This window comes from Ovis canadensis, chromosome 3, assembly GCF_042477335.2.
Source record: "Ovis canadensis isolate MfBH-ARS-UI-01 breed Bighorn chromosome 3, ARS-UI_OviCan_v2, whole genome shotgun sequence".
Classification (NCBI taxonomy): Eukaryota; Metazoa; Chordata; class Mammalia; order Artiodactyla; family Bovidae; genus Ovis; species Ovis canadensis.
In genome coordinates, this window is record NC_091247.1 from 124,098,161 (window position 1) to 124,123,562 (window position 25,402).

Genomic DNA, 25,402 nt, shown 5'->3' on the forward strand with positions numbered 1-25,402 from the left:
CTCTGTTGACTATAAAGATGTTATCTAAATACAGTGAATCTATCCTTTTGTCTACAAAGCTCCATTTATGAACTTTTCATACCCTTAATACTTTATAATATTTTCTACCAAAGACAGATTTAATAATGTAAATCACCTTTATACTCCAATATATGAAAAAAAGATATTTGGAAGTATGATTTTGTTATTATCTATTGGGAGGGTCATTTTTAACCTCACAAACTTTAACAGTGTAATTTATTTCTGTTTCTGCTTTTTTTTTTCAATCTTCCTTTCTTTCTTCTTGTTCACCTAGTGTGTGAATTTTTTTAAAATTTATATTGTTAGTCAAAAAGAAAATATGTGCTTCATTCTTCTGGATTAGGTGGTTGTATGTGTCATTTAGGCTATCTCTGGAATTACACAAAAAGATATCTACCTTACCTTGATTCAGTTCAGTTCAGTTCAGTTCAGTCGCTCAGTCGTGTCCGACTCTTACTTTCATTAGAAATTGAAATTTAGATTGTGCAAATTAAAACTATTTAGTCACAGAATCGGACACAACTGAAGTGACTTTGCAGCAGCAGCAGCAGTGTGATTAACATATATTTTGTCAAATGAAACAGACTGACCTGTATGTTTTGGTAGCTCATATTATTTATGTTTTTTGGTTAGATGGGTATTATCTAAAAAACTCAAGACTAGTAACTTAGACCATCAACAATAAGAGAAGATCTGTTTAATACCAGAAATACTGGAAAGAAAGGGATTATCTTTTCAGGGTTGGATTAATTTTAAAACTGTGAAATTTGTATTAAGAATTAATAGCTCTATCAGTGACTAAAAGAAGAATTTTAGGTTGTTTTAAATATTTAAAATGATCTCAAGAAGCCAGAGGAAAAGTACTTAGTTGAATTGTCTGTTATAGTATTAACATTGGGCAAAGTAAAAGGTGAGGAAACAGTAAAAGATAGTGATTCGTAATCTCTTAGGTCACAGATCCAATTAAAAGGCTAATTCACATGAATGCTAAGTACCTCTTCCTTAGGAAAAAGGCATATATGCTCACAAATGGACGTAACACTTTACAGACGGCTTTAGGTGATTCATAAGCTTCTGTAGCTCTTAGACCTCAGGATAGGGGCCACTGGTTGAAAGCATTTTTAGTATTGTAAACCTTTGTGACTTCATCTTGATTTGGACCAGTATTTGTACTCATTTTTTTTCTTGTCACTTTTTGTTCCTTACTATGATGTATATTTCGAGAATTTTCTGTAATCTTTGTGAAGTTCTGAAACTTCCCATGTGAGGAGAACTGTATTTCAGATGTAACTGCCAAATATCTTTAGGCAACACCAATGACAATTACTGAAACTGAATTCTTCCTCTTACTTGATGATTAAAATCAGAATGGTGAATGTAAATGTAAAGTTAGGTGGGCCTTTTTTTTGGCTTATTCTCTATTCTGCAGCCGCCTTGAATAATGGCCCCTAAAGAATAAAATTGATCTATTTTTTTTTTATGAATTATACACATCATTTACAAGAATTAAGTAAAGAGCAAGATCTGCTGGAGTTATGGTAGGAACTAGATAGAGAAAGTGTTTGTTTAAAGCAAATTCCTTTTGCACGTTCTTTTTGCTGGGCAAATGATTACAACTGTATTCAGTTAAGAAATAGTAGAATAGACACCCATTTATTTTGTGCTAATGTTGAAATGGAGGTAATAGAATTTAGAATAAGAATAGCAGATAAAATTAAAGTTAATGAAATACACAATAGAGAAGAGTACAATTTTAAGGGAGAACTGTGACTTTTTACTCTCTCAAAATTTCTTAGTAGCAATTTAATTATATTTACAGTTACTGTTTACTTGGGACAAAAAGTCCTTTATTTTTCCTGCCTCAATAATAAACAAACTGGAAAGTCTTTTTTTAATTCTTGAAAGCCTGGAGGTCTAGGCCCAAGTCAATGTGTGTATAGAAAGGAAATATTGGTCTTCTCAGTAAGAGATCAATAGCAATGTTAATTACTAAGATACTGCCATCCTTGAGGTATTGTGGGGCAGTGGAGCTTACAGTGGTGTTCAGAAAACAACAGCTGAAATAGGAAATGAGATGTCTGTGGTAGAAACAAGAGAAGAACCAAGAAATTGATTTTAGCACTCACTGCAGTAAGGGTTCACTTTTAAAGCATTCTTTACAACGATCAAGCAGTTTTTAAAGTTTTAGAATCTAGAATTTATTTTGTATTTTACTAACAAAATCATATTTGATTTTTTAAATTGAATTTATTTTTCAGAAAATATTTACAAACATTTAATTTATCCCTCAGTGCTTCTAATTTTAAATGGAGTTTGAAGCTGTAGAATCTCATCATCTGTCTCTTGATTTTGGTTATTTTCTGAAAAGAGAGACTTCTGATAAAGGAAATTAAAGCATTATAGTAAAGCAGACTTGACCTCTATATTAGGTCTCTAAGGCATGGTGAGGATTATAACCTAGCTACCAAATTTCATATCAAAATCAGTAAAAAGTATCATAGGTAATAATATTCTTCTTGAGCTTTCAAGCTGATTTTAGGACATGGTGCCCACTGCTGACCATGGGCCATCATGTACTGAGAAGTTCTTGCTTTCATCCTACTTATACTACAAAACCCAGTGCCAGCTCTTAGACTTGTGTCTCAAATTGCAGCTTACCTGTCTCTACTTATGTTTTCATTCTAATGACTAAGGACTTGCATCCAACTTCTAGAATTCAAACTTCCTTTTTCCCAGCAGGCCTTGTGTTTAGACACTGTATTGGTCATTGTTTCAAGTTCTTCTCTAGTAGCCTATATGGTACTCTGGGCCTAATGTTTGAGTATTTTCTATCCCGTGTTTTTCTAACAAAGTCCCAAGTGTCATGTCAGGAGGCTCAGTTACTTAATTTGGATGTAGTGGTTTGGGAGTTGCCTACTGTATTCTAGGATTTTTTGGATGAATGTATATGTACATAAATACATATATACATGTAAGTATATGTCTGGTTTGGTGGTTTAGTCGCTAAGTCGTGTCCGACTCTTACAATCCCATGGACTGTAACCTGCCAGGCTCCTCTGTCCATGGGATTCTGTAGGTGAGAATACTGGAGTGGGTTGCCGTTTCCTTCTCCAAGTGTATGTGTATTTGTGAATATTCTCATATTTGTACACATGCTTATGATTCCCTGATGGCTCAGTGGTGGAGAATTCGCCTGCTAATGCAGGAGACATGGGTTTGATCCCTGGGTTGGGAAGATAACCTGGAGGAGGAAATAGCAACCTCCATTTTCTTGCTGGGAAAATCCCATGGACAGGAGGGCCAGGCAGGGCTCATGGGGCCACACAGGGACTGAGTCCCTGAGCACACGCACACGTATGTGCATATGCGTGCGTGTGTTCCTTAAGGTATTGTAAAGTAGATATTTGCCCCCATTTTACAGATGCAGGTATCAAGTCTTATAACAGATAAATAGACTACTCATGGCCATAGAGGGAGAGACAGTCTGAGAACCAGAATTCAGACCTAGTTCTTGCTTATTCATGTACCCATTGTAGTCATTGAGTGCCCTCTATGATAGGAGATCATTCTAGGTTTCCTCAGGACACAGCAGTGAACAAAGATTTGTGTCCTCTGGCATATCGCTATGTCAAATGATGATAAGTGCTATAAAACACTGGTGAAGATCAGTGAGGAATGAGAGCTGAGAGAAGTTGCAGCTTTAAATAGGGTTGCCAGAGAAGTTTTCACTGAAATGGTGACATTTGAACAAAGACTTGAAGGAAGGAAGAGAGAGAACCATGAAAATATCTGAGGGAAGATGGTATCAGAGGAAAAGAGAAGAGGAAGGCCTGAGTAAGCACATCCCATGTAACATCTTGAAAGAACTGTAACTGAGAGTTACTGAGCTCTCTGGAATCCACACTGCACCGTTGTTGCCCCCGTGCTTTGTAAATAAGACACTACATATCATAGATGAATCACCAGTCATTAACAAATTAGCTTTATCCGGTTCAGTTATTACTTTGCACGTAGTAGGTATCCCAGAATTGTTTATTTTTTAGCAAGTTTATTTTTTATATAATACCAAATCAGTTTCCTAAACTGCTGTTGTTTTGTATGCTGTTTTTATTTCCTTCAAATTAAAACTATGAAAAAGGTCTATTAAATACTGTGTATTTACTCTAAGAAATATTAAAAACTGATTTTCCTAGTTGTATAAACAACTTAATTAAATGTAAAAATGCTTTTGAAATTGTTCCATATACTTTATACATTCATTGTGATGTAATGTTGGCACAATAAGGATATGCATATCAATTTCTTGTTAATTATATCATTCTTTCTAAGAGCATAATTTAGTCTTGAGATAACATTTTTTTCATTTCATATGCAGCCATAAATTATGCTGGAGCTTTTGTAACAAGTTTCCTAGCACATAATTGAGTAACATATATTGATTTATTTTAAAAGGCCACAGTATATATTCTGTTTCTGCCTTACATAGATTATAGGGTTGTGGGTATATTTAAGCATTCATAAAATTTAATATACCCCATGTTTAATTTTCGTACTTCAGCAAGACAGCTTTAACTTTTGATTGAAGTCTGGTAAACAAGTATAAAAGATTGAAGCCTAAAGTCAACTCTTGTGGAAATGCTTTCACATGTGTAATTAAACTTGCATCGACTTTTAAGTTTCCATTTTAGGAAACATGTAAAATTCATCTCAACCAATGCTTATTGAGCATTGTACTTTGGAAGTTTTATTGCTAAGTAAAAAAAAAAATTACTATTTTGGTCACAGTGGTGGTGTTAAGAGTCTGAACCATGGCAGTGATGGGCAAGTTAAAAGGGGGCAGTTCCAAATGCAGGACATTGTTCCATTAGGGTTAATGGGTGGCTGGATATGTTTATTGAAGGAACAAGGAGCATTGAACATGATGTAAAGATTTTTAACATCAGCGCTGGGTGACTGATGGCCAGTGTTAAACAGGAGAGGAAATAGGAGGAGGGAAAGTTTTGGTGAGCATAAGAAGGTTCATTTCAGTTTGGGGCCTTTTGAATTGGAGACATCTGTAGGTCATTATGTAGCAGTGAGTCCGTAACATTTCTATTGTTATTAAGAGGGCACTGTTAATGTCTTCCTGAAACGCTGGACCATAGGAAATTTTCAGGCTGAGTGATTATAACAGTCGTGACCTTTGCCCTAACCCTTATAACACAGGTAAATGTCAGAATTTAGCATATAGCTGCATTTTATCTTACCTCACTTTCTAAGTGTTCTAAATCACTTTTGTCTCCCCTTGCGATTGTAAACATCAGGGCTGAGATGAGGATTTATGCTCTTCCAACAGGCTCAGCAGTACTCTTGAAGTCTTCACGGTGGCCTCAGTGATGACTACTACCACAGAATCTTAGAATTTGTTTCTCCCAGTGTGCCTCGTGGTGCCACAGTAGTAAATGCACTGAGGAATTGCTTGCATCCATCCATTCATTCATTTCCTACTTACTGAGTACCTGCTGTGTGCAAGGTGTTATAGCTTTCCACCTAGGCGTGAAACAGTGGGGGTGCATAGTTTCCACCAACAGAAAACCACAACAGCATCATAAAAACTTTAACTTTTTAGGGACTTATCAGTTGTTTTATATGTAGAAATTACTCTTTAATTTCTTAATCTTAAAATCACTTGTGGTAAAGAGGAAGCTGTTGCGGGGAGTGAGGACAGTGAAATGATTAAGAAGATAAAATGAGTTTGAACCTATCTTAAGATATTACCATTATTGATCTCTGCCAGAGAGAACTCTTGTTAACTTATTCTGACAGATCTGCCTGGAACTCTTTTAAATGCTGTCTTTCCTGATTTTGTTTCTTGTCCACCAAACTCACCACTGTGGAATGTTAATTGAATGTGGGAACACAGCCTTGGCCCACTTGCCTTGCTACTTAATGTTTGTGGGAACCTGGCTAAATTGCAGCCCCCCTAAGTGTTGATTTCTTCCTCTGTGAGTGTGGATAGGAGCACAATATAACTATCTGATAAGTCTTTTCCATTAAATATCAATTGTTTGGCACAGCGCCTAGCCAGCAGTATATGTACAATAAATGTTAGCGGTAATAGTGATGAGGTAATTGTGCATCCTAACTCTGTCCTCCTTAAAGTGCTAGGTAATAGTCTAGTAAAATGTCAGACATTTAGTTTTGAAATTTTATTTATATTAAATGTTAATATTATATATTCATTGATGGTTTCTATTTTATTTCTAGCTTTGAAACATTATTATTTATTTCTCTACCTTGAGATTTTCATAATCCAACATGTGTTTGTATAACCTATCTTTCCTTGTACACTGATTTCTGCTGTAAAAAAAAGTACTCAAAGATATCCTGATCTCATATTTAATAGAATTAACTTCTTCCTTGCCTCTTTGCTGTTTTTGCTCCCTCATGCCCAAGTCTTGTAAGAAACTTCTGTCTTGTAAGAAACTTGTGTTTAATCTGTCTTGTAAGAAACTTCTGTAGGTGGACAGAAAAATAAGAGTAGATAAAGACAAAGCATGTAATAAAGCAGAGCAGATAATTCCAGTAGAGGGAGATATTGGCAAAGTAATCAAGCCACATAATATGCAGGTGCACCGGGCATCAAATTTAAAAATGAAGCTTTTCCTGGGTACAAAGTTTAACTAATCGAGAATTAATTAAATAACAAATTGAGTAACACTGTGGTTTCTGTTTTGCTAGTTGCCAAACCCAAACTCAGTGTACAGTTATCTGGGAATGCACTATGCAGACTGCAGACACCATTTCCATCCCGATGGAACTTATGTTTCAGAAATAGCAGTGAAGGTGACCATTAACACCTCTCTTTCTCCGAATCTCTAAACATCTTAAATAATGGAAGTTACAGGTTGGATCATTTGAAAACAAGTCACAAAAGCTTTATTTTCGTAACTCAAAAAAATTTTTTCACAGATTTCTAGATTATCTGAATAAACTGGTATAGCCTCAAACAACAGGACTGAATCAGAATGCTATCTTTTTTATATAAGTAAATTAATAAAAATATAGTATCTTTGCAGTTTGGATCTCCAAATTTCTGAAATTACTAGGAGGCCTATAATTAAAAACAAATTAACAGCATTAATTTGACTTGGATGGGAATTTTTTCTTATATTTTCAGTAGGATTGATTCAGTAGTTAAATTGCTTTGAACGTTTACTTTTCCAACAGAAACATCACATTTCTTTCTGTTGGCAACCTTGTCCAATAACTGACTACTTTAATAGTCCCTCTGCACTCTGAGATTTAATGCTCTTATTTCTATCACACTCTAAGAATTTGTAGCCCTGGTACGTAGGGATGTTGAGACTGCCCTTAAAACTGAGACTCACTTAATAGTTGACTGAGTTTTCACCACTGTATCATGCCTAAATATTGTGATGTAGATTTTATTACTTTTGGCTGCATTAGTAAATTCAGTTTGTAAAATGTCCAAAGAACTTTATATAATATACAACATGTATTTAAAATAAACTTGTAGTAATCTTATTTCTACTTAATTGATTCAGAAATGGAGGTTATACATCTCTGCTAATTTCCTTGTTAATTTAGTAAATATTGCTAGTAATACTATCAACTTAGTTAACTTTCAAACAGTACTGTCTTAAACATGTAGTTTTTAGTTAGCATTCTGTAAACCCTCATCAGTTTTCTTGCTTTTAACTTTTTCCAGGAAGCATCATTGCTTTTCGGGTTTAAATAGGTTTTTATAATTTCATAGGTAACTTTGGAGGACCGTCAATGCTAGAAAAAAATTTCATAGCATATATTGCAGTTTGTCTGGTAGAACCTAAGTTGTTCCCTAAATTGCACCATGCTTTTGTAAAGTGAACATTTTAAATATTTTATTTAACTACTAGATGTATTTTTTGATTATTAAAATTTTTTTTTTGGTAAATGGACTTGAAAATGAACTACTCCATCCAAAGAGTTTCTTTGAGCTACTGCCTACAAATCAGAATGCCTTTTTGAAAAAACCTTGATAAATAAATTAACATGCATTAAAAGTGGCTATAGACAAATGAAACTGAAAAATTAAGAGCAAATCTATACCATATATATTCATTAGAATAGGCAAGATTGCGCTGCAGTAATGAACCTAAAAACTCAGTGACTGAAAACAATGATGCTTCTTTTTCGTGTGTGCTGACTGCATGCTCCTTGTAGTTTGACAGCAGCAATGTCTTTGTTGTCATATCTTGGGGACTCAGGTTGACGGAGGTTGTATTTTGACACGTTTTAACAATTACAGTTCTAGGCAAAGAAACTATAGTGAATCTTTTGATATTTTTAAAACTTCTGTCTGAAAATGGCATAGTTCATTCACCTTGGGGAGATGCAGCCACATCTGAGTTCAACAGGGTGTATGATCCTCACACAGAGAGTGACGCAGGGTGTTTAAAGAGTGGTAGTTCGCTCTGCTAAATCAGTGAGCATTGGGCAGCTATCAGTAGTTTCTATCTGAAGCTTAGACAACGTCTGCTTTAAACTGACATTGGAAGAAAATGAACAGTTTTCACATAATCATAACCTGATTAATTTTAGAACTATATTGAGAGTTTATTGAACAAACACATGCACACACATACAAACACGCCATGGTCCAGTGAATCAGGGTGCAGGGACTTTTTTATAATAACATTTATACCATTGAAGGGCTTCCCTGATAGTTCAGTTGGTAAAGAATCTGCCTGCAATGCAGGAGACCCCAGTTTCATTCCTGGGTAGGAAAGTTCCGCTGGAAAGGGATAGGCTACCCACTCAGGTATTCTTGGGCTTCTCTTGTGGCTCAGCTGGTAAAGAATCTGCCTGCAATGCGGGAGACCTGGGTTCAATCTCTGGCTTGGGAAGATCCCCTGAAGAAGGGAAAGGCTACCAACTCCAGTATTCTGGCCTGGAGAACTCCATGGACTGTATAGTCCACAGGGTCATAGGAATCAGATATGACTGAGTGACTTTCACTTTCACCATTGAAAATATTGCTGTTGTTCCACCTGCAGTGTGGACAGGGTGTAACGGCATTGGATGGACTGACCTTCTTTAAATATATGGTTGTATGTCAGCCAGGATCATTCATAAATCTAATGACCATATTTCAGTTTAGCATGATTTTAAATGTTTTTCTTTCCTTCTTTCTTTTCTTGGTTTTTGAAAGATCAACTACAAAAATACCAAATTATATGTGGAATCTAAGTATATACTTGTATAGTGTATTACGAGAAAACTAGCTGCTACGAATAAATAGCTAATAGTTTAAATAATAAATATAATGGAACCGTTAGTGATATTGCCAAAATTCACACCAAAATGAAAATGTAATTTGTTGTAAGATCAATGTTTTTCATTTTTTTATAGTTTTTAAAAATTTATTTATTTTTAATGAAAGGATAATTGCTTTACAGTGTTGTGTTGGTTTCTGTCATACATCAACATGAATTAGCCATAGGTATAAATGGAGAAGCTCTATACCGTCAGCAAGAACAAGACCAGGGCTGACTGAGGCTCAGATCATGAACTCCTTATTGCAAAATTCAGACTTAGATTGAAGAAAGTAGGGAAAACTGCTGGACCATTCAGGTATGACTAAGTCAGATCCCTTATGATTATACAGTGAAAGTGGCAAATAGATTCAAGGAATTAGATCTGGTAGACAGAGTGCCTGAAAAACTATGGACAGAGGTTCGTGACATTGTGCAGGAGGTGGTGATCAAAACAATCCTCAAGAAAAAGAAATGCAAAAAAGCAAAATGGTTGTCTGAGGAGGCCTTACAAATAGCTGGGAAGAGACAAGAAACAAAAGGCAAAGGAGAAAGGGAAAGATATATCTATCTGAATGCAGAGTTCCAAAGAATAGCAAGGAGAGATAAGAAAACTGTCCTAAGTGATCAATGCAAAGAAGTAGAGGAGAACAATAGAATGGGAAAGACCAGCAGCAGCAGGGGAACATTTCATGCAAAGATGGGCTCAATAAAGGACAGAAATGGTATATACCTACAGAAGCAGAGGGTATTAAGAAGAGATGACAACGATACACAGAAGAGCTATATGAAAAAGATCTTAATACCAGGATAAACATAATAGTGTGATCACTCACCTAGAGCCAGACATCTAGGAATGCGAAGTCAAGTGGGCCTTAGGAAGCATCACTACGAACAGAGCTAGTGGCGGTGATGGAATTGCAGTTGAGCTATTTCAGATCCTGAAAGATGATGCTGTGAAAGTGCTGCACTCAATATGCCAGCAAACTTGGAAAACTCAGCAGTGGCCACAGGATTGGAAAAGGTCAGTTTTCATTCCAGTCCCAAAAAAGAGCAACACCAAGGAATGTTCAAACTACTGCACAATTGCACTCATCTCACATGCTAGCAAAGTAATGCTCAAAATCCTGCAAACTAGGCTTCAAAAGTATGTGAACTAAGAACTTCCAGATGTCCAAACTGGATTTAGAAAAGGGAGAGGAACCAGAGATCAAATTACCAACATCCATTGGATCAGAGAAAAAGCAAGATAATTCCAGAAAGACATCTACCTCTGCTTCATTGACTATGCTAAAGCCTTTGACTGTGTGGATCTCAACAAACTGTGGAAAATTCTTAAATAGATGGAAATACCAGACCACCTGCCTCCTAAGAAACCTCCTAAGAAACCTGTATGCAGGACAAGAAGCAACAGTTAGAACCTGATTTTGAACAACAGACTGGTTCAAAACTGGGAAAGGAGTACATCAAGGCTGCATATTGTCACTGTGCTTATTTAACTTATATGCAGAGTACATGATGCAAAATGCCAGGCTGGATGAAGCACAAGCTGGGATCAAGATTGGCAGAAGAAATATCAATAACCTCACATATTTGATGACACCACCTTTATGGCAGAAAGAAAAGAGAAACTAAAGAGCCTCATGATGAAGGTGAAAGAAGAGAGTGAAAAAGCTGGCTTAAAACTCAACATTCAAAAAACGAAGATCATGGCATCCAGTCCCATGACTTACGACAAATAGATTGGGAAACAATGGAAACAGTGAGAGACTTTTCTAGGCTCCAAAATCACTGTGGACAGTGACTACAGTCATGAAATTAAAAGACGCTTGCTCCTTGGAAGAAAAGCTGTGACAAACCTAGACAGCATGTTAAGGATCAGAGACATTACTTTGCAGCAAAGATCTGTCTAGTCAAAGCTATGGTTTTTCCAGTAGTCATGTAGAGATGTTAGAGTTGGACCATAAGGAAGGCTGAGCTGAAGAAGTGATGTTTTTGAAATGTGGTATTGGAGAAGACTCTTGAGAATCCCTTGGACTGCAAGGAGATCCAACCAGTCCATCCTAAAGGAAATCAACCCTGAATATTCACTGAAAGGACTGATGCTGATAATGAAGCTGAAGTGCCAATACTTTGGTCACCTGGTGTGCAGAGCTGACTCATTAGAAAAGACCCTGATGCTGAAGAAGATTGAAGGCAAGAAGAGAAGGAGATGACACAGGACAAGATGTTTGAATGGCATCACCGACTGAATGGACATGAGTTTGAGCAAGCTCCAGAAGATTGTGAAGGACTGGGAAGCCTGGTGTGCTGCAGTCCATGGAGTAGCATAGAGTCAGACACAACTGAGTGACCAAACAGCAACAAGTATATGTCCCTTCCTTCCCACCTATTGCCCCTTCCCAGTCCTTTAGGTTTTTAGAGAGCCCCAATTTGAGTTTCCTGTGTCATACAGCAGATTCTCTCTGGCCATCTGTTTTACATATGGTAGAGTATATGTTTTCATGCTACTCTCTGTTTGTGAGGGAGTGCAAACCTTCTCCTTCCCCTGCCCCTGTGTCCCCAAGTCTGTTTTCTGTCTGTGTTTCCATTGCTGCCCGGCAAGTTGGTTCATCAGTGCCATCTTTCTAGATTCCATATATATGAATTAATATACAGTATTTGTTCTTCATTGATTGTTTTTTAAATCTCCAACCATTTAGCTAGTAATTGCTTATTTTGTTGCCAACATTTCTCTTTTTGTCTTGATTTTTTTAGAAGTTACTGATTTTCCAAAAATATTTTGTGAAATGTCCCAAAAGCTGGTGAATGTGGAAGCGTTTGCTCTGGCTGCAAAGTGTTATTCTGTACAAAACTTGGGGATATGTACTCCTTTTGATCAACTGCTTGTGGCCCTTCATGGAAATCAAAAACAGAAAACTGGTAGGTGTGTTTGTGTGTGTATGTATGTTTTTTAGGCATTTAGAAGTAATGTACTATTCATATATGTCTATATTTCCAACATGTTCTTAATTTGTTAGACCTTGTATCATGAGCCCTGGTAGACTTATCTATTCTAAATGAATTGATTTTCTTATGCACCATATTAAACAAACAACTTAGTTATAAATCTCCACATTTTTTTTCCTGCATTGTAGACTAGTTATCAGTCTTTTCCTTTGCAGTTGTTTTATATTTCAAGGAACATTTTTAATAATGTTATATGAGTCTTTTTCATTTTATTAATTCAAATTTGATTCATAATAGTTAAACTAGTAGATATCTATCATACAGAAACCACAATAGGATCTCTGTATTATTTTTATATTTACTTACAGAAAACATGATCATTAGCTGATGATTATCACATTTTATCTCTTTAGTAGCAATATGTTAATTTTGTTTTATTTTTGTTCAGATGAGAATGTGAAACTTGATGAGTTTATGAATTTGAAAAAATCTCACGAAGTTCAGGCAATGTCAGAACTCATCAGCAGTATTGCTGAATACTGTGGAATAAAGCAGGTAATAAGAGTATTTTCCCTATATATTCTCGTGTTAAAATTATTACTGTTTTGGGGGGTAACATTAAAATTTCCTTTTCTACTGTCCTCATCTAGTCTTTAAAACGTCGTTAAGTAATAGTTAATGTGAGATACGTCACATCATTTCTGATCCTTTAAATATGCTTTCACTACCCAACACACTGCAATTATACATCTCCTCTTCTTGCCTTCAATCTTCTTCAGCATCAGGGTCTTTTCTAATGAGTCAGCTCTGCACACCAGGTGGCCAGAGTATTGGCACTTCAGCTTCATTATCAGCATCAGTCCTTTCAGTGAATATTCAGGGTTGATTTCCTTTAGGATGGACTGGTTGGATCTCCTTGCAGTCCGAGGGATTCTCAAGAGTGTTCTCCAACACCACATTTCAAAAACATCACTTCTTCAGCTCAGCCTTCCTTATGGTCCAACTCTAACATCTGTACTAAAAAGAAGATACGGCTATTAATATTTTGCTACAAATTTCACTCTTTTCAGAGTGGATCGAAGCTATGGTAATTTTCTTATGTTGTAATTCTACCTTGAAACAACATTATGAAGATGACTACCTGCAGAATTGTTTACACTAGGTGTTCCCAAGGACCTGGGGTACTAAGCTGTGGTCGGGGGCATTTGCCTCATTATTGTAACACAAAGAAACCTGGATTCCTTCATGGTATCAGAATCATAATGCATTCCTGTTGTCAAAAATAGCCTTTGTGAAAGTAATGTCTGAAAACAGATGCTAAAATAAAATCAGTGACTCGCCTATATTGACCTATAAAAATAGTCATTTTTCTTATCCCTACAAGAACGTCTGTCGGGGTCATGGAGGACTTTCCCTTCTTCAGTGTTTAAGAGGCCTTAGAATCTTTTCCATGTATTCATCCAGACTTCTAGAGAGTTTGAGGATGGTTAGAAAATGATTACCGCTTGAGCCAGGCTTGCAGAACCACTTATGGCAACATAGATCTTGAGGGGGTAGGAACTAAGGCAAGAGCTGAGGCAGTAGCTTTCAACCTTTTCTCCATTTGTCATGCCCAAGCAGTACCTGTCAGGATCAGTAGCAGGCTCACCATGATGGTGATACACAACCAGAGTAAAGGGGGCAAGTACACAGTAAAACATAACCAGCTGCTGCTGTGTATAACATATGAAGGAGTATTAGAAGCATACAAATGAATGGGAAAAATAAGCAATTTACTGATGACTACATATTTTATGGTACCATTTTTCAAAAGCTGTTAAAGAAGATCAGATCAGTCGCTCAGTCGTGTCCAACCCTTTGCAAACCCATGAATTGCAGCACGCCAGGCCTCCCTGTCCATCACCAACCCCCAGAGTTCACTCAGACTCGCATCCATTGAGTCAGCCATCTCATCCTCTGTCGTCCTCTTCTCCTCCTGCCCCCAATCCTTCCCAGCATCAAAGTCTTTTCCAATGAGTCAACTCTTTGCATGAGGTGGCCAAAGTACTGGACTTTCAGCTTTAGCATCATTCCTTCCAAAGAAATCCCAGGGTTGATCTCCTTTAGAATGGACTGGTTGGATCTCCTTGCAGTCCAAGGGACTCTCAAGAGTCTTCTCCAACACCACAGTTCAAAAGCATCAGTTCTTCAGCGCTCATCCTTCTTCACAGTCCAACTCTCACATCCATACATGACCACTGGAAAAACCATAGCCTTGACTAGACGGACCTTTGTTGGCAAAGTAATGTCTCTGCTTTTGACTATACTATCTAGGTTGCTCATAACCTTTCTTCCAAGAAGTAAGCGTCTTTTAATTTCATGGCTGCAGTCACATCTGCAGTGATTTTGGAGCCCAGAAAAATAAAGTCTGACACTTTTTCCACTGTTTCCCCATCTATTTCCTATGAAGTGATGGGACCAGATGCCATGATCTTCGTTTTTTGAATGTTGAGCTTTAAGCCAACTTTTTCACTCTCCTCTTTCACTTTCATCAAGAGGCTTTTTAGCTCCTCTTCACTTTCTGCCATAAGGGTGGTGTCATCTGCATATCTGAGGTTATTGATGTTTCTCCCAGCAATCTTGATTCCAGCTTTTGCTTCTTCCAGTCCAGCATTTCTCATGATGTACTCTGCATATAATGCAAAAAAAAAAAAAAATGCAAAAAAACATTAAAGAAGCAAGGGAATCATAGACAATAATCTGATAATAGTTGTTACCTCTGGTAGGGGAAGCAGGGAGATAGGATATGGAAAGGAACACAGTTATATGGAATGTAATGACTAACATAACCATCCCTAGGTTGGCTGGTGGCTTCATGGATATAGCAGCTGCTACTGGATGCCTTATTCAAATACTATTGGGCCTTACCACATCATGGTGGCCCAGCTACTTTCTGTCCTGGCAACTGCTGTATTTCTTTCCTTGTGGAGTTTTCTCTGTGTGCTGAAGTATGGCACTGCCTGCATACACATTCTGGGGATTAATTCCTCCCTGTGTGCATCCTTGAATTAATGACTAATACAAGTTAGTAAACAAATACATCAACTCCCAGACTTCCCAGGTGGCTTGACTCTGAGGTATGTGTTCTACACTGGCTGTCGGAGTTTTCCAGTGGGATTAAACCCAGGTTGTTCTAAAGTCATATTTTGCCCACAAACACACCTTTTGTTGGGCTGCCTTCCTTTCTCTTTTTTTCTTCTCTGTTTCCCTATCAGTGTTTTCTTCACCTCCCAAATAAATCACTTATACTTAAATCTTTGATGGGTATTTGTTGTTGTCCTTTATATCTTTTCATTTTGAGTATACTTATTTATTTATATGAAATATTATATAATAAATTTTAAATTGATAAAACATTAATTTCTAAAGTGCAGAGAAAAAACTTGAAATAGCATGTTTCACATTGTTGTTCAGTCGCTCAGTTGTGTCTCATTGTGACCCCGTGGGCAGCAGCACGCCAGGCCTCCTTGTCCTTCACCATCTCCCAGAGTTTGCTGAAACTCATTCATTGAACCAGTGATGCCATCCAACCATCTCATCCTCTGTTGCTTCCTTCTCCTCCTGCCTCAGATTTCCCCAGCATCAGGGTCTTTTCCAGTGAGTCAGCTCTTTGAATCAGGTGGTCAGAATACTGGAACTTCAGCTTCAGCATCAGTCCTTCCAGTGAATATTCAGTGTTGATTTCTTTTAGAATTGATCTTCTTGCTATCCGAGGGACTCTCAAGATTCTCAAGAGTCTTCTCTAGCACCACAGTTCAAAAGCATTAATTCCTCAGCTCTCAGCCTTCTTTACGGTCCATCTCTCACATTCATACATGACTACTGGAAAAACCATAGTTTTCACTATACAGATCGTTGTGGGCCAAGTGATGTCTCTGCCTTTTTTTTTTTTTTTTTTTTTGCTTAATGCATTTATTTTTTTTAATTTAAATTTTATTTTTTACTTAACAATACTGTATTGGTTTTGCCATACATTGACATGAATCCACCACAGATGTACATGAGTTCCCAACCCTGAACCCCCCTCCCACCACCCTCCCCATATCATCTCTCTGGGTCATCCCAGTGCACCAGCCCCAAGCATCCTGTATCCTGTATCGAACCTAGACTAACGATTCGTTTCTTACATGATAGTATACATGTTTCAATGCCATTCTCCCAAATCATCCCACCCTCTCCCTCTCCCACAGAGTCCAAAAGTCTGTTCTTTACATCTGTGTCTCTTGCGCTGTCTCGCATGTAGGGTTATCATTACCATCTTTCTAAATTCCATATATATGTGTTAGTATAGTATATTGGTGTTTTTCTTTCTGGCTTACTTCACTCTGTATAATCGGCTCCAGTTTCATCCATCTCATCAGAACTGATTCAAATGTATTCTTTTTAATGGCTGAGTAATACTCCATAGTGTATATGTACCACAGCTTTCTTATCCATTCATCTGCTGATGGACATCTAGGTTGCTTCCGTGTCCTGGCTATTATAAACAGTGCTGTGATGAACATTGGGGTACATGTGTCTCTTTCAATTCTGGTTTCCTTGATGTCTATGCCCAGCAGTGGGATTGCTGGGTCATAAGGGAGTTCTATTTCCAGTTTTTTAAGGAATCTCCACACTGTTCTCCATAGTGGTTGTACTAGTTTGCATTCCCACCAACAGTGTAAGAGGGTTCCCTTTTCTCCACACCCTCTCCAGCATTTGTTGCTTGTGGACTTTTGGATTGCAGCCATTCTGACTGGTGTGAAATGGTACCTCATTGTGGTCTTGATTTGCATTTCTCTGATAATGAGTGATGTTGAGCATCTTTTCATGTGTTTGTTAGCCATCTGTATGTCTTCTTTGGAGAAATGTCTATTTAGTTCTTTGGCCCATTTTTTGATTGGGTTGTTTATTTTTCTGGACTTGAGCTGCATAAGTTGTTTGTATATTTTTGAGATTAGTTGTTTGTCAGTTGCTTCATTTGCTATTATTTTCTCCCATTCTGAAGGCTGTTTTTTCACTTTGCTTATATCTTCCTTTGTTGTGCAGAAGCTTTTATTTTAATTAGATCCCATTTGTTTATTTTTGCTTTTATTTCCAGTATTCTGGGAGGTGGATCATAGAGAATCCTGCTGTGATTTATGTTGGAGTGTTTTGCCTATATTCTCCTCTAGGAGTTTTATAGTTTCTGGTCTTACATTTAGATCTTTAATCCATTTTGAGTTTATTTTTTGTGTATGGTGTTAGCAAGTGTTCTAGTTTCATTCTTTTACAAGTGGTTGACCAGTTTTCCCAGCACCACTTGTTAAAGAGATTGTCTTTAATCCATTGTATATTCTTGCCTCCTTTGTCAAAGATAAGGTGTCCATAGGTGTGTGCATTTATCTCTGGGCTTTCTATTTTGTTCCATCGATCTATATTTCTGTCTTTGTCCCAGTACCATACTGTCTGATGACTGTGGCTTTGTAGTAGAGCCTGAAGTCAGGCAGGTTGATTCCTCCAGTTCCATTCTTCTTTCTCAAGATTGCTTTGGCTATTCGAGGTTTTTTGTGTTTCCATACAAATTGTGAAATTATTTGTTCTAGTTATGTGAAAAATACCGCTGGTAGCTTGATAGGGATTACATTGAATCTGTAGATTGCTTTGGGTAGTATACTCATTTTCACTATATTGATTCTTCCGATCCATGAATATGGTATATTTCTCCATCTATTAGTGTCCTCTTTGATTTCTTTCATCAGTGTTTTATAGTTTTCCATATATAGGTCTTTAGTTTCTTTAGGTAGATATATTCCCAAGTATTTTATTCTTTTCATTGCAATGGTGAATGGAATTGTTTCCTTAATTTCTTTTTCTGCTTTCTCATTATCAGTCTATAGGAATGCAAGGGATTTCTGTGCATTGATTTTATATCCCGCAACTTTACTATATTCATTGATTAATTCTAGTAATTTTCTGGTGGAGTCTTTAGGGTTTTCTATGTAGAGGATCATGTCATCTGCAGAGTTTTACTTCTTCTTTTCCAATTTGGATTCCTTTTATTTCTTTTTCTGCTCTGATTGCTGTGGCCAAAATGTCCAGAACTATGTTGAACAGTAGCAGTGAAAATGGGAACCCTTGTCTTGTTCCTGATTTTAGGGGAAATGCTTTCAATTTTTCACCATTGAGGATAATGTTTGCTGTGGGTTTGTCATATATAGCTTTTATTATGTTGAGGTATGTTCCTTCTGTTCCTGCTTTCTGGAGAGTTTTTATCATAAATGGATGTTGAATTTTGTCAAAGGCTTTCTCTGCATCTATTGAGATAACCATATGGCTTTTATTTTTCAGTTTGTTAATGTGGTGAATTACATTGATTGATTTGAGGATATTGAAGAATCCTTGCATCCCTGGGATAAAGCCCACTTGGTCATGGTGTATGATCTATTTAATGTGTTGCTGGATTCTGATTGCTAGAATTTTGTTAAGGATTTTTGCATCTATGTTCATCAGTGATATTGGCCTGTAGTTTTCTTTCCTTGTGGCCTTTGTCAGGTTTTGGTATTAGGGTGATGGTGGCCTCATGGAATGACTTTGGAAGTTTACCTTCCTCTCCAATTTTCTGGAAGAGTTCGAGTCGGATAGGTGTTAGCTCTTCTCTAACTTTTTGGTAGAATTCAGCTGTGAAGCCGTCTGGACCTGGGCTTTTGTTTGCTGGAAGATTTCTGGTTACAGTTTCGATTTCCGTGCTTGTGATGGGTCTGTTAAGATTTTCTTTTTCTTCCTGGTTTAGTTTTGGAAAGTTGTACTTTTCTAAGAATTTGTCCATTTCTTCCACGTTGTCCATTTTATTGGCATATAATTGCTGATAGTAGTCTCTTATGATCCTTTGTATTTCTGTGTTGTCTGTTGTGATCTCTCCATTTTCATTTCTGATTTTATTGATTTTATTTTTCTCTCTTTGTTTCTTGATGAGTCTGACTAATGGTTTGTCAGTTTTATTTATCCTTTCAAAGAACCAGCTTTTGGCTTTGTTGATTTTTGCTATGGTCTCTTTTGTTTCTTTTGCATTTATTTCTGCCCTAATTTTCAAGATTTCTTTCCTTCTACTAACTCTGGGGTTCTCCATTTCTTCCTTTTCTAGTTGCCTTAGGTGTAGAGTTAGGTTATTTATTTGACTTTTTTCTTGTTTCTTGAGGTATGCCTGTATTGCTATGAACTTTCCTCTTAGCACTGCTTTTATAGTGTCCCACAGGTTTTGGGTTGTTGTGTTTTCATTTTCATTCATTTCTATGCATATTTTGATTTCTTTTTTGATTTCTTCTGTGATTTGTTGGTTATTTAGAAGCATGTTGTTCAGCCTCCATATGTTGGAATTTTTAATAGTTGTTCTCTTGTAATTGAGATCTAATCTTACTGCATTATGGTCAGAAAAGATGCTTGGAATGATTTCATTTTTTTTGAATTTATCAAGGCTAGATTTATGGCCCAGGATGTGATCTATCCTGGAGAAGTTTCTGTGAGCACTTGAGAAAAAGGTGAAATTCGTTGTTTTAGGGTTAAATGTCCTACAGATATCAATTAGGTCTAACTGGTCTGTTGTATCATTTAAAGTTTGCATTTCTTTGTTAATTTTCTGTTTAGTTGATGTATCCATAGGTGTGAGTGGGGTATTAAAGTCTCCCACTATTATTGTGTTATTGTTAATTTCCCCTTTCATACTTGTTAGCATTTGTCTTACATATTGTGGTGCTCCTATGTTGGGTGCATATATATTTATAATTGTTATATCTTCTTCTTAGATTGATCATTTGATCATATGTACTGTCCTTCTTTGTCTCTTTTCACAGTCTTTGTTTTAAAGTCTATTTCATCTGATAAATGAGTATAGCTACTCCTGCTTTCTTTTGGTCTCTATTTGCATGGAATATCTTTTTCCAGCCGTTTACTTTGTCTGTTTGTGTCCCTTGTTTTGAGGTGGGTCTCTGGTAGACAACATATATAGGGGTCTTGTTTTTGTATCCATTCAGCCAGCCTTTGTCTTTCGGTTGGGGCATTCAACCCATTTACGTTTAAGGTAATTATTGATAAGTATGATCCCATTGCCATTTACTTTATTGTTTTGGGTTCGGGTTTATACACCCTTTTTGTGTTTCCTGTCTAGAGAATATCCTTTAGCATTTGTTGGAGAGCTGGTTTGGTGGTGCTGAATTCTCTCAGCTTTTGCTTGTCTATAAAGCTTTTGATTTCTCCTTCATATTTGACTGAGATCCTTGCTGGATACAGTAATCTGGGCTGTAGGTTATTTTCTTTCATCATTTTAAGTATGTCTTGCCATTCCCTCCTGGCTTTAAGAGTTTCTATTGAAAGATCAGCTGTTATCCTTATGGGAATCCCCTTGTGTGTTATTTGTTGTTTTTCCCTTGCTGCTTTTCATATTTGTTCTTTGTGTTTGATCTTTGTTAATTTGATTAATATGTGTCTTAGGGTGTTTCGCCTTGGGTTTATCCTGTTTGGGACTCTCTGGGTTTCTTGGACTTGGGTGATTATTTCCTTCCCCATTTTAGGGAAGTTTTCAACTATTATCTCCCCAAGTATTTTCTCATGATCTTTCTTTCTGTCTTCTTCTTCTGGGACTCCTATAATTCGAATGTTGGAGCGTTTCATACCGTCCTGGAGGTCTCTGAGATTGTCCTCATTTCTTTTAATTCGTTTTTCTTTTTTCCTCTCTGATTCATTTATTTCTACCATTCTATCTTCTATTTCACTAATCCTATCTTCTGCCTCTGTTATTCTACTATTTGTTGCCTCCAGAGTGTTTCTGATCTCATTTATTGCATTATTCATTATATACTGACTCTTTTTTATTTCTTCTAGGTCCTTGTTAAACTTTTCTTGCATCTTCTCAATCCTTGTCTCCAGACTATTTATCTGTGATTCCATTTTGATTTCAAGATTTTGGATCATTTTCACTATCATTATTCGGAATTCTTTCTCAGGTAGATTCCCTATCTCTTCCTCTTTTGTTTGGTTTGGTGGGCATTTCTCCTGTTCCTTTACCTGCTGGGTATTCCTCTGTCTCTTCATCTTGGTTATATTACTGCGTTTGTGGTGGCCTTTCTGTATTCTGGCAATTTGTGGAGTTCTCTTTATTATGGAGCTTCCTCACTGTGGATGGGGTTGTATCAGTGGCTTGTCAAGGTTTCTTGGTTAGGGAAGCTTGTGTTTGAGTTCTGATGGGTGGAGCTGGATTTCTTTTCTCTGGAGTGCAATGATGTCCAGTAATGAGTTATGAGATCTTAATGGTTTTGGAGTAATTTGAGCTGCCCGTATTTTGAAGCTCAGGGGTGTGTTCCTGTGTTGCTGGAGAATTTGCATGGTATGTCTTGCTCTGGAACTTGTTGGCCCTTGGGTGGTGCTTGGTTTCAGTGTAGGTATAGAGGCGTTTGATGAGCTCCTATCTTTTAATGTTCCCTGGAGTCAGGAGTTCTCTGATGTTCTCAGGATTTGGACTTAAGTCTCCTGCTTCTTGTTTTCAGTTTTATTTTTCCAGTAGCTTCAAGACTTCTCCATCTGTATAGCACTAATGATAAAACATCTAGGTTAGAAATGAAAAGTTTCTCCACATTGAGGGACACCCAGAGAGGCTCACTGAGTTACGTGGAGAAGAGAAGAGGGAGGGGGGAGTTAGAGGTGACTGGAATGAGATGAGGTAGGATTAGAAGAGGAGAGAGCAAGCTCAGCAGTAATCACTTCCTTATGTGCGCTCCACAGTCTGGACCGCTCAGAGATGTTCACGGAGTTATACAGAGAAGAGGAGAGGGAGGAAGGAGACAGAGGTGGCCAGGAGGGTAAAAGAGGGAAATGAAAAGAAGAGAGACAGATCCAGCCAGTAAACAGTTCCCTAAGTGTTCTCCACCATCTGGAACATGCAGAGATTCACAGAGTTGGGTAGAGAAAAGAAGGAGGAAGGAGGGGACAGAGGCAACCTGGTGGAGACAAAGGAGAGTTCAAAGGAGGAGAGAGTGGTCAAGCCGGTAATCTCACTCTCAGGTAAAAATGGGTACTGAAGATTGGATTTTTATAGGTACAAAATTGATAACAAATACCAAAAAGCAAAGATTCAAAATCTATAGTAGAGGTTGGATTTTCAAAAATACAATATTAAAGAAAAGAAGAAGAAAGGAAAAAAAAAAAACCAAAGTCACATGAATTATTAAAAAAACAACAACCACACAAAAAATATATATGGCATTTGCTTTAAGAACTTAAAAATTAAAAAATGTTAAAATAAAATAAAAAAAGAAAAAACAAAAACAACAAAAAAAGAAAGATCATAAAAATAGTAAAGGTAAATCTGGGACTTCTCTGGTGGTGTTGTGAGCAGTGTGGGGTCAGTTCATTTTCGGAGAGTTCCTTGGTCTGACTTATATTTCTTAAGATCTATACTTCCAAGGCGGTTCCCTCTGTTTTAGCTTCTTCTGTTTGCTGGTCTCTTCAGTGTCTATTTTCCGCCCTGACACAAGGGGGATAGTGGTGGACAGTTTTTTTTTTTTTTTTTTTAGGCTCACTTGTTCAGTCGTGCTGTGGGGAGGGAGGGATGCTGCAAACAAATAACACTGGCATGTGTTTGTAGTGTCTCAGCTCCGCTAGGCCTGTCCCCGCTCACGGCGCACACTGCTCAGGCTCTACGTTGCTCTGCCAGGAACCGTCTGAGGCTGCATGCACCTCCCCAGTCTAAGCCACTCAAGCTCAGGCACTCACGTAGTCCTCCGAGGCACAGACTCAGTTGGGCCTGTGTTTTGTGCCCTTCCCAGGTCCAAGCAGCTCAGGAGTTTTGCGAGCGCAGTCACTGCGACTTATCGCCTTTCCCGACCCTGCTGCTCAGTTTTCTGGGTGTATAACTCGTGCCCCTTATTAGGCAGATGGTGACTGTCCAGAACCCCAAGAAGTCTTAGTTAGCAAAGAAGCTTGCTTGCAGTTTGGAAGTTTTTCTGGGGCTGCGATTGCCCTCTTCCAGCCCTTCCGGCTCTGGCTGCCAGTCACCGGAGGGGGTTGGTCTGCAGCGGGCTAATTCTGCTCCATCCTTTGTTCTGTGCGTGGTCCTGGTGGTGTCTTATGTTAGAGCTGTTCACGCGGTAGCTATCCGACAATCTGGTTTGCTAGCCCAAGTTAGTTCGCTCTGGTTACGATGGGGCATTCCAGCCCGATTCTTGAAAAGCACTGCAGCCTGTGCCTCCCTGCCCAGCCCCCGCTTGCTAGTGGCAGATGCAGGCATCTGTGCTGCTTCTCCGCTGGGGGAGTTACCATTGGGCTCGTAATCTGTTGCTTTTAATTATTTATTTATTTTTCCTCCCTGTTATGTTGCCCTCTGTGCTTCCAAGGCTCGCCACAGACTCGGCCGCGGGAGTGTTTCCTGGTGTTTGGAAACTTCTCTTTTTTTTTAAGACTCCCTTCCCAGGACGGAGCTCCCTCCCTACCTCTTTTGTCTCTTTCTTCCGTCTTTTATACTTTTCCTACCTGTTTTTGAAGACAATAATCTGCTTTTCTGGGTGCCTGATGTCCTCTGCCAGCATTCAGAAGTTGTTTTGTGAAGTTTACTCAGTGTTGAAATGTTCTTTTGATGAATTTGTGAGGGAAAAAGTGGTCTCCCCATCCTATTGCTCCGCCATCTTCTCCTCCTCGTCTCTGCTTTATAATACACTCTCTAGGTTTGTCGTAACTTTTCTTCCAAGGAGCAAGCATTTTTTATTTCATGGTTGCAGTCACTGTCCACAGTGATTTTGGAGCCCAAGAAGATAAAGTCTGTAACTTTTCCATTGTTCCCCCTCTATTTGCCATGAAGTGATGGGACCAGCTGCCATGATCTTAGTTTTTTGAATGTTGAGTTTTAAGCCAGCTTTTTCATTCTCCTCTTTCACACTCATCAAGAGGCTCTAATTTAGTTATTCTTTGCTATCTGCCATTAGAGTGGTATCATTGGCATATCTGAGATTGTTGATATTTCTCCTGGCAATCTTGATTCCAGCTTGTTAGTCATCCCCCCGCCCTGGCATTTTGCATGATTTACTCTGCATAATAAGTTAAATGCAGGGTGAAAATATACCGTCGTAACGTATTCCTTTCCCAGTTTTGAACCAGTCCGTTGTTTGATATCAGGGTCTAACTGTTGCTTCTTGTCCTGCATACAGGTTTCTCAGGATCCAGGTAAGGTGGTCTGGTATTCCTGTCTCTTTGAAAATTTTCCACAGTTTGTTGTGATCCACACAGTCAAAGGCTTTAGTGTAGTCAATAAAGCAAAAGTAGTTGTATTCTGGAGCTTCCTTTGTTTTTCCTCTGATCTGATGGATGTTGGCTATTTGGTTTCTGGTTCCTCTGCCTTTTCTAAATCCAGCTTATACATTTGGAAGTTCTCAGTTCACATACTATTGAAGCCTAGCTTGAAGGATTTTAATCATTACCTTGCTAGCATGTGAAATGAGTGCAATTGTATGGTAGTTTAAACATTCTTTGACATTGATTGGAATGAAAACAAACTTTCCAGTCTTATGGCCACTGCTGAGTTTTCAAAATTTGCTGACATATTGAGCACAGCACTTTAACAGCATCATCTTTTCATATTTGAAATAGCTCAACTGGAATTCCATCATCTCCACTAGTTTTGTTCGTAATAATGCTTCCTAAGGCCCACTTGAATTCACACTCAAGGATGTCTGGCTCTAGGTGAGTGACCACACCATCATGGTTATCTGGGTATTTAGACCTTTTTTTGTATAGTTTCTGTTGTATTCTCGCCACATCTACTTATTCTCTTCTGCTTCTGTTAAGTCTTTGTCATTTCTGTCCTTTATTGTGCCCATCTTTTCTTGAAATGTTGCCTTGTATATCCAGTTTTCTTTAAGAGATCTCTGGTCTTTCCCATTCTGTTGTTTTCCTCTAATTCTTTGCATTTTTCACTTAAGAAGGCTTTCTTTCCTTGCTGTTCTCTGGAACTGTACATTCAGTTGGGTATATCCTTCCTTTTCTCCCTTGCCTTTCACTTCTCATCTCTTCTCAGCTATTTGTAAAGTCTTCCCAGACAACCACTTTGCCTTCTTGCATTTCTTTTTCTTGAGGATGGTTTTGGTCAATACAATATT

At 37.8% G+C, this 25,402-nt stretch overlaps 1 protein-coding gene across 13 annotated transcripts in view; it reads left to right on the forward strand.

Annotated features, from left to right (window-relative positions):
* The window catches only part of METTL25 (methyltransferase like 25), a 250,623-nt gene that overhangs the window by 11,294 nt on the left and 213,927 nt on the right, over window positions 1-25,402 (forward strand). For all 13 annotated transcript variants that reach the window (XR_011255835.1, XR_011255837.1, XR_011255836.1 and 10 more), the window contains exons 2-3: window positions 12,075-12,239; window positions 12,715-12,821. Coding sequence is in view for 10 of the 13 variants with exons in the window: in XM_069584143.1 (XP_069440244.1) it covers window positions 12,075-12,239; window positions 12,715-12,821 (272 nt within the window). In the remaining 3 variants the exon portion in view is untranslated. The remainder of the gene's footprint in view (window positions 1-12,074; window positions 12,240-12,714; window positions 12,822-25,402) is intronic.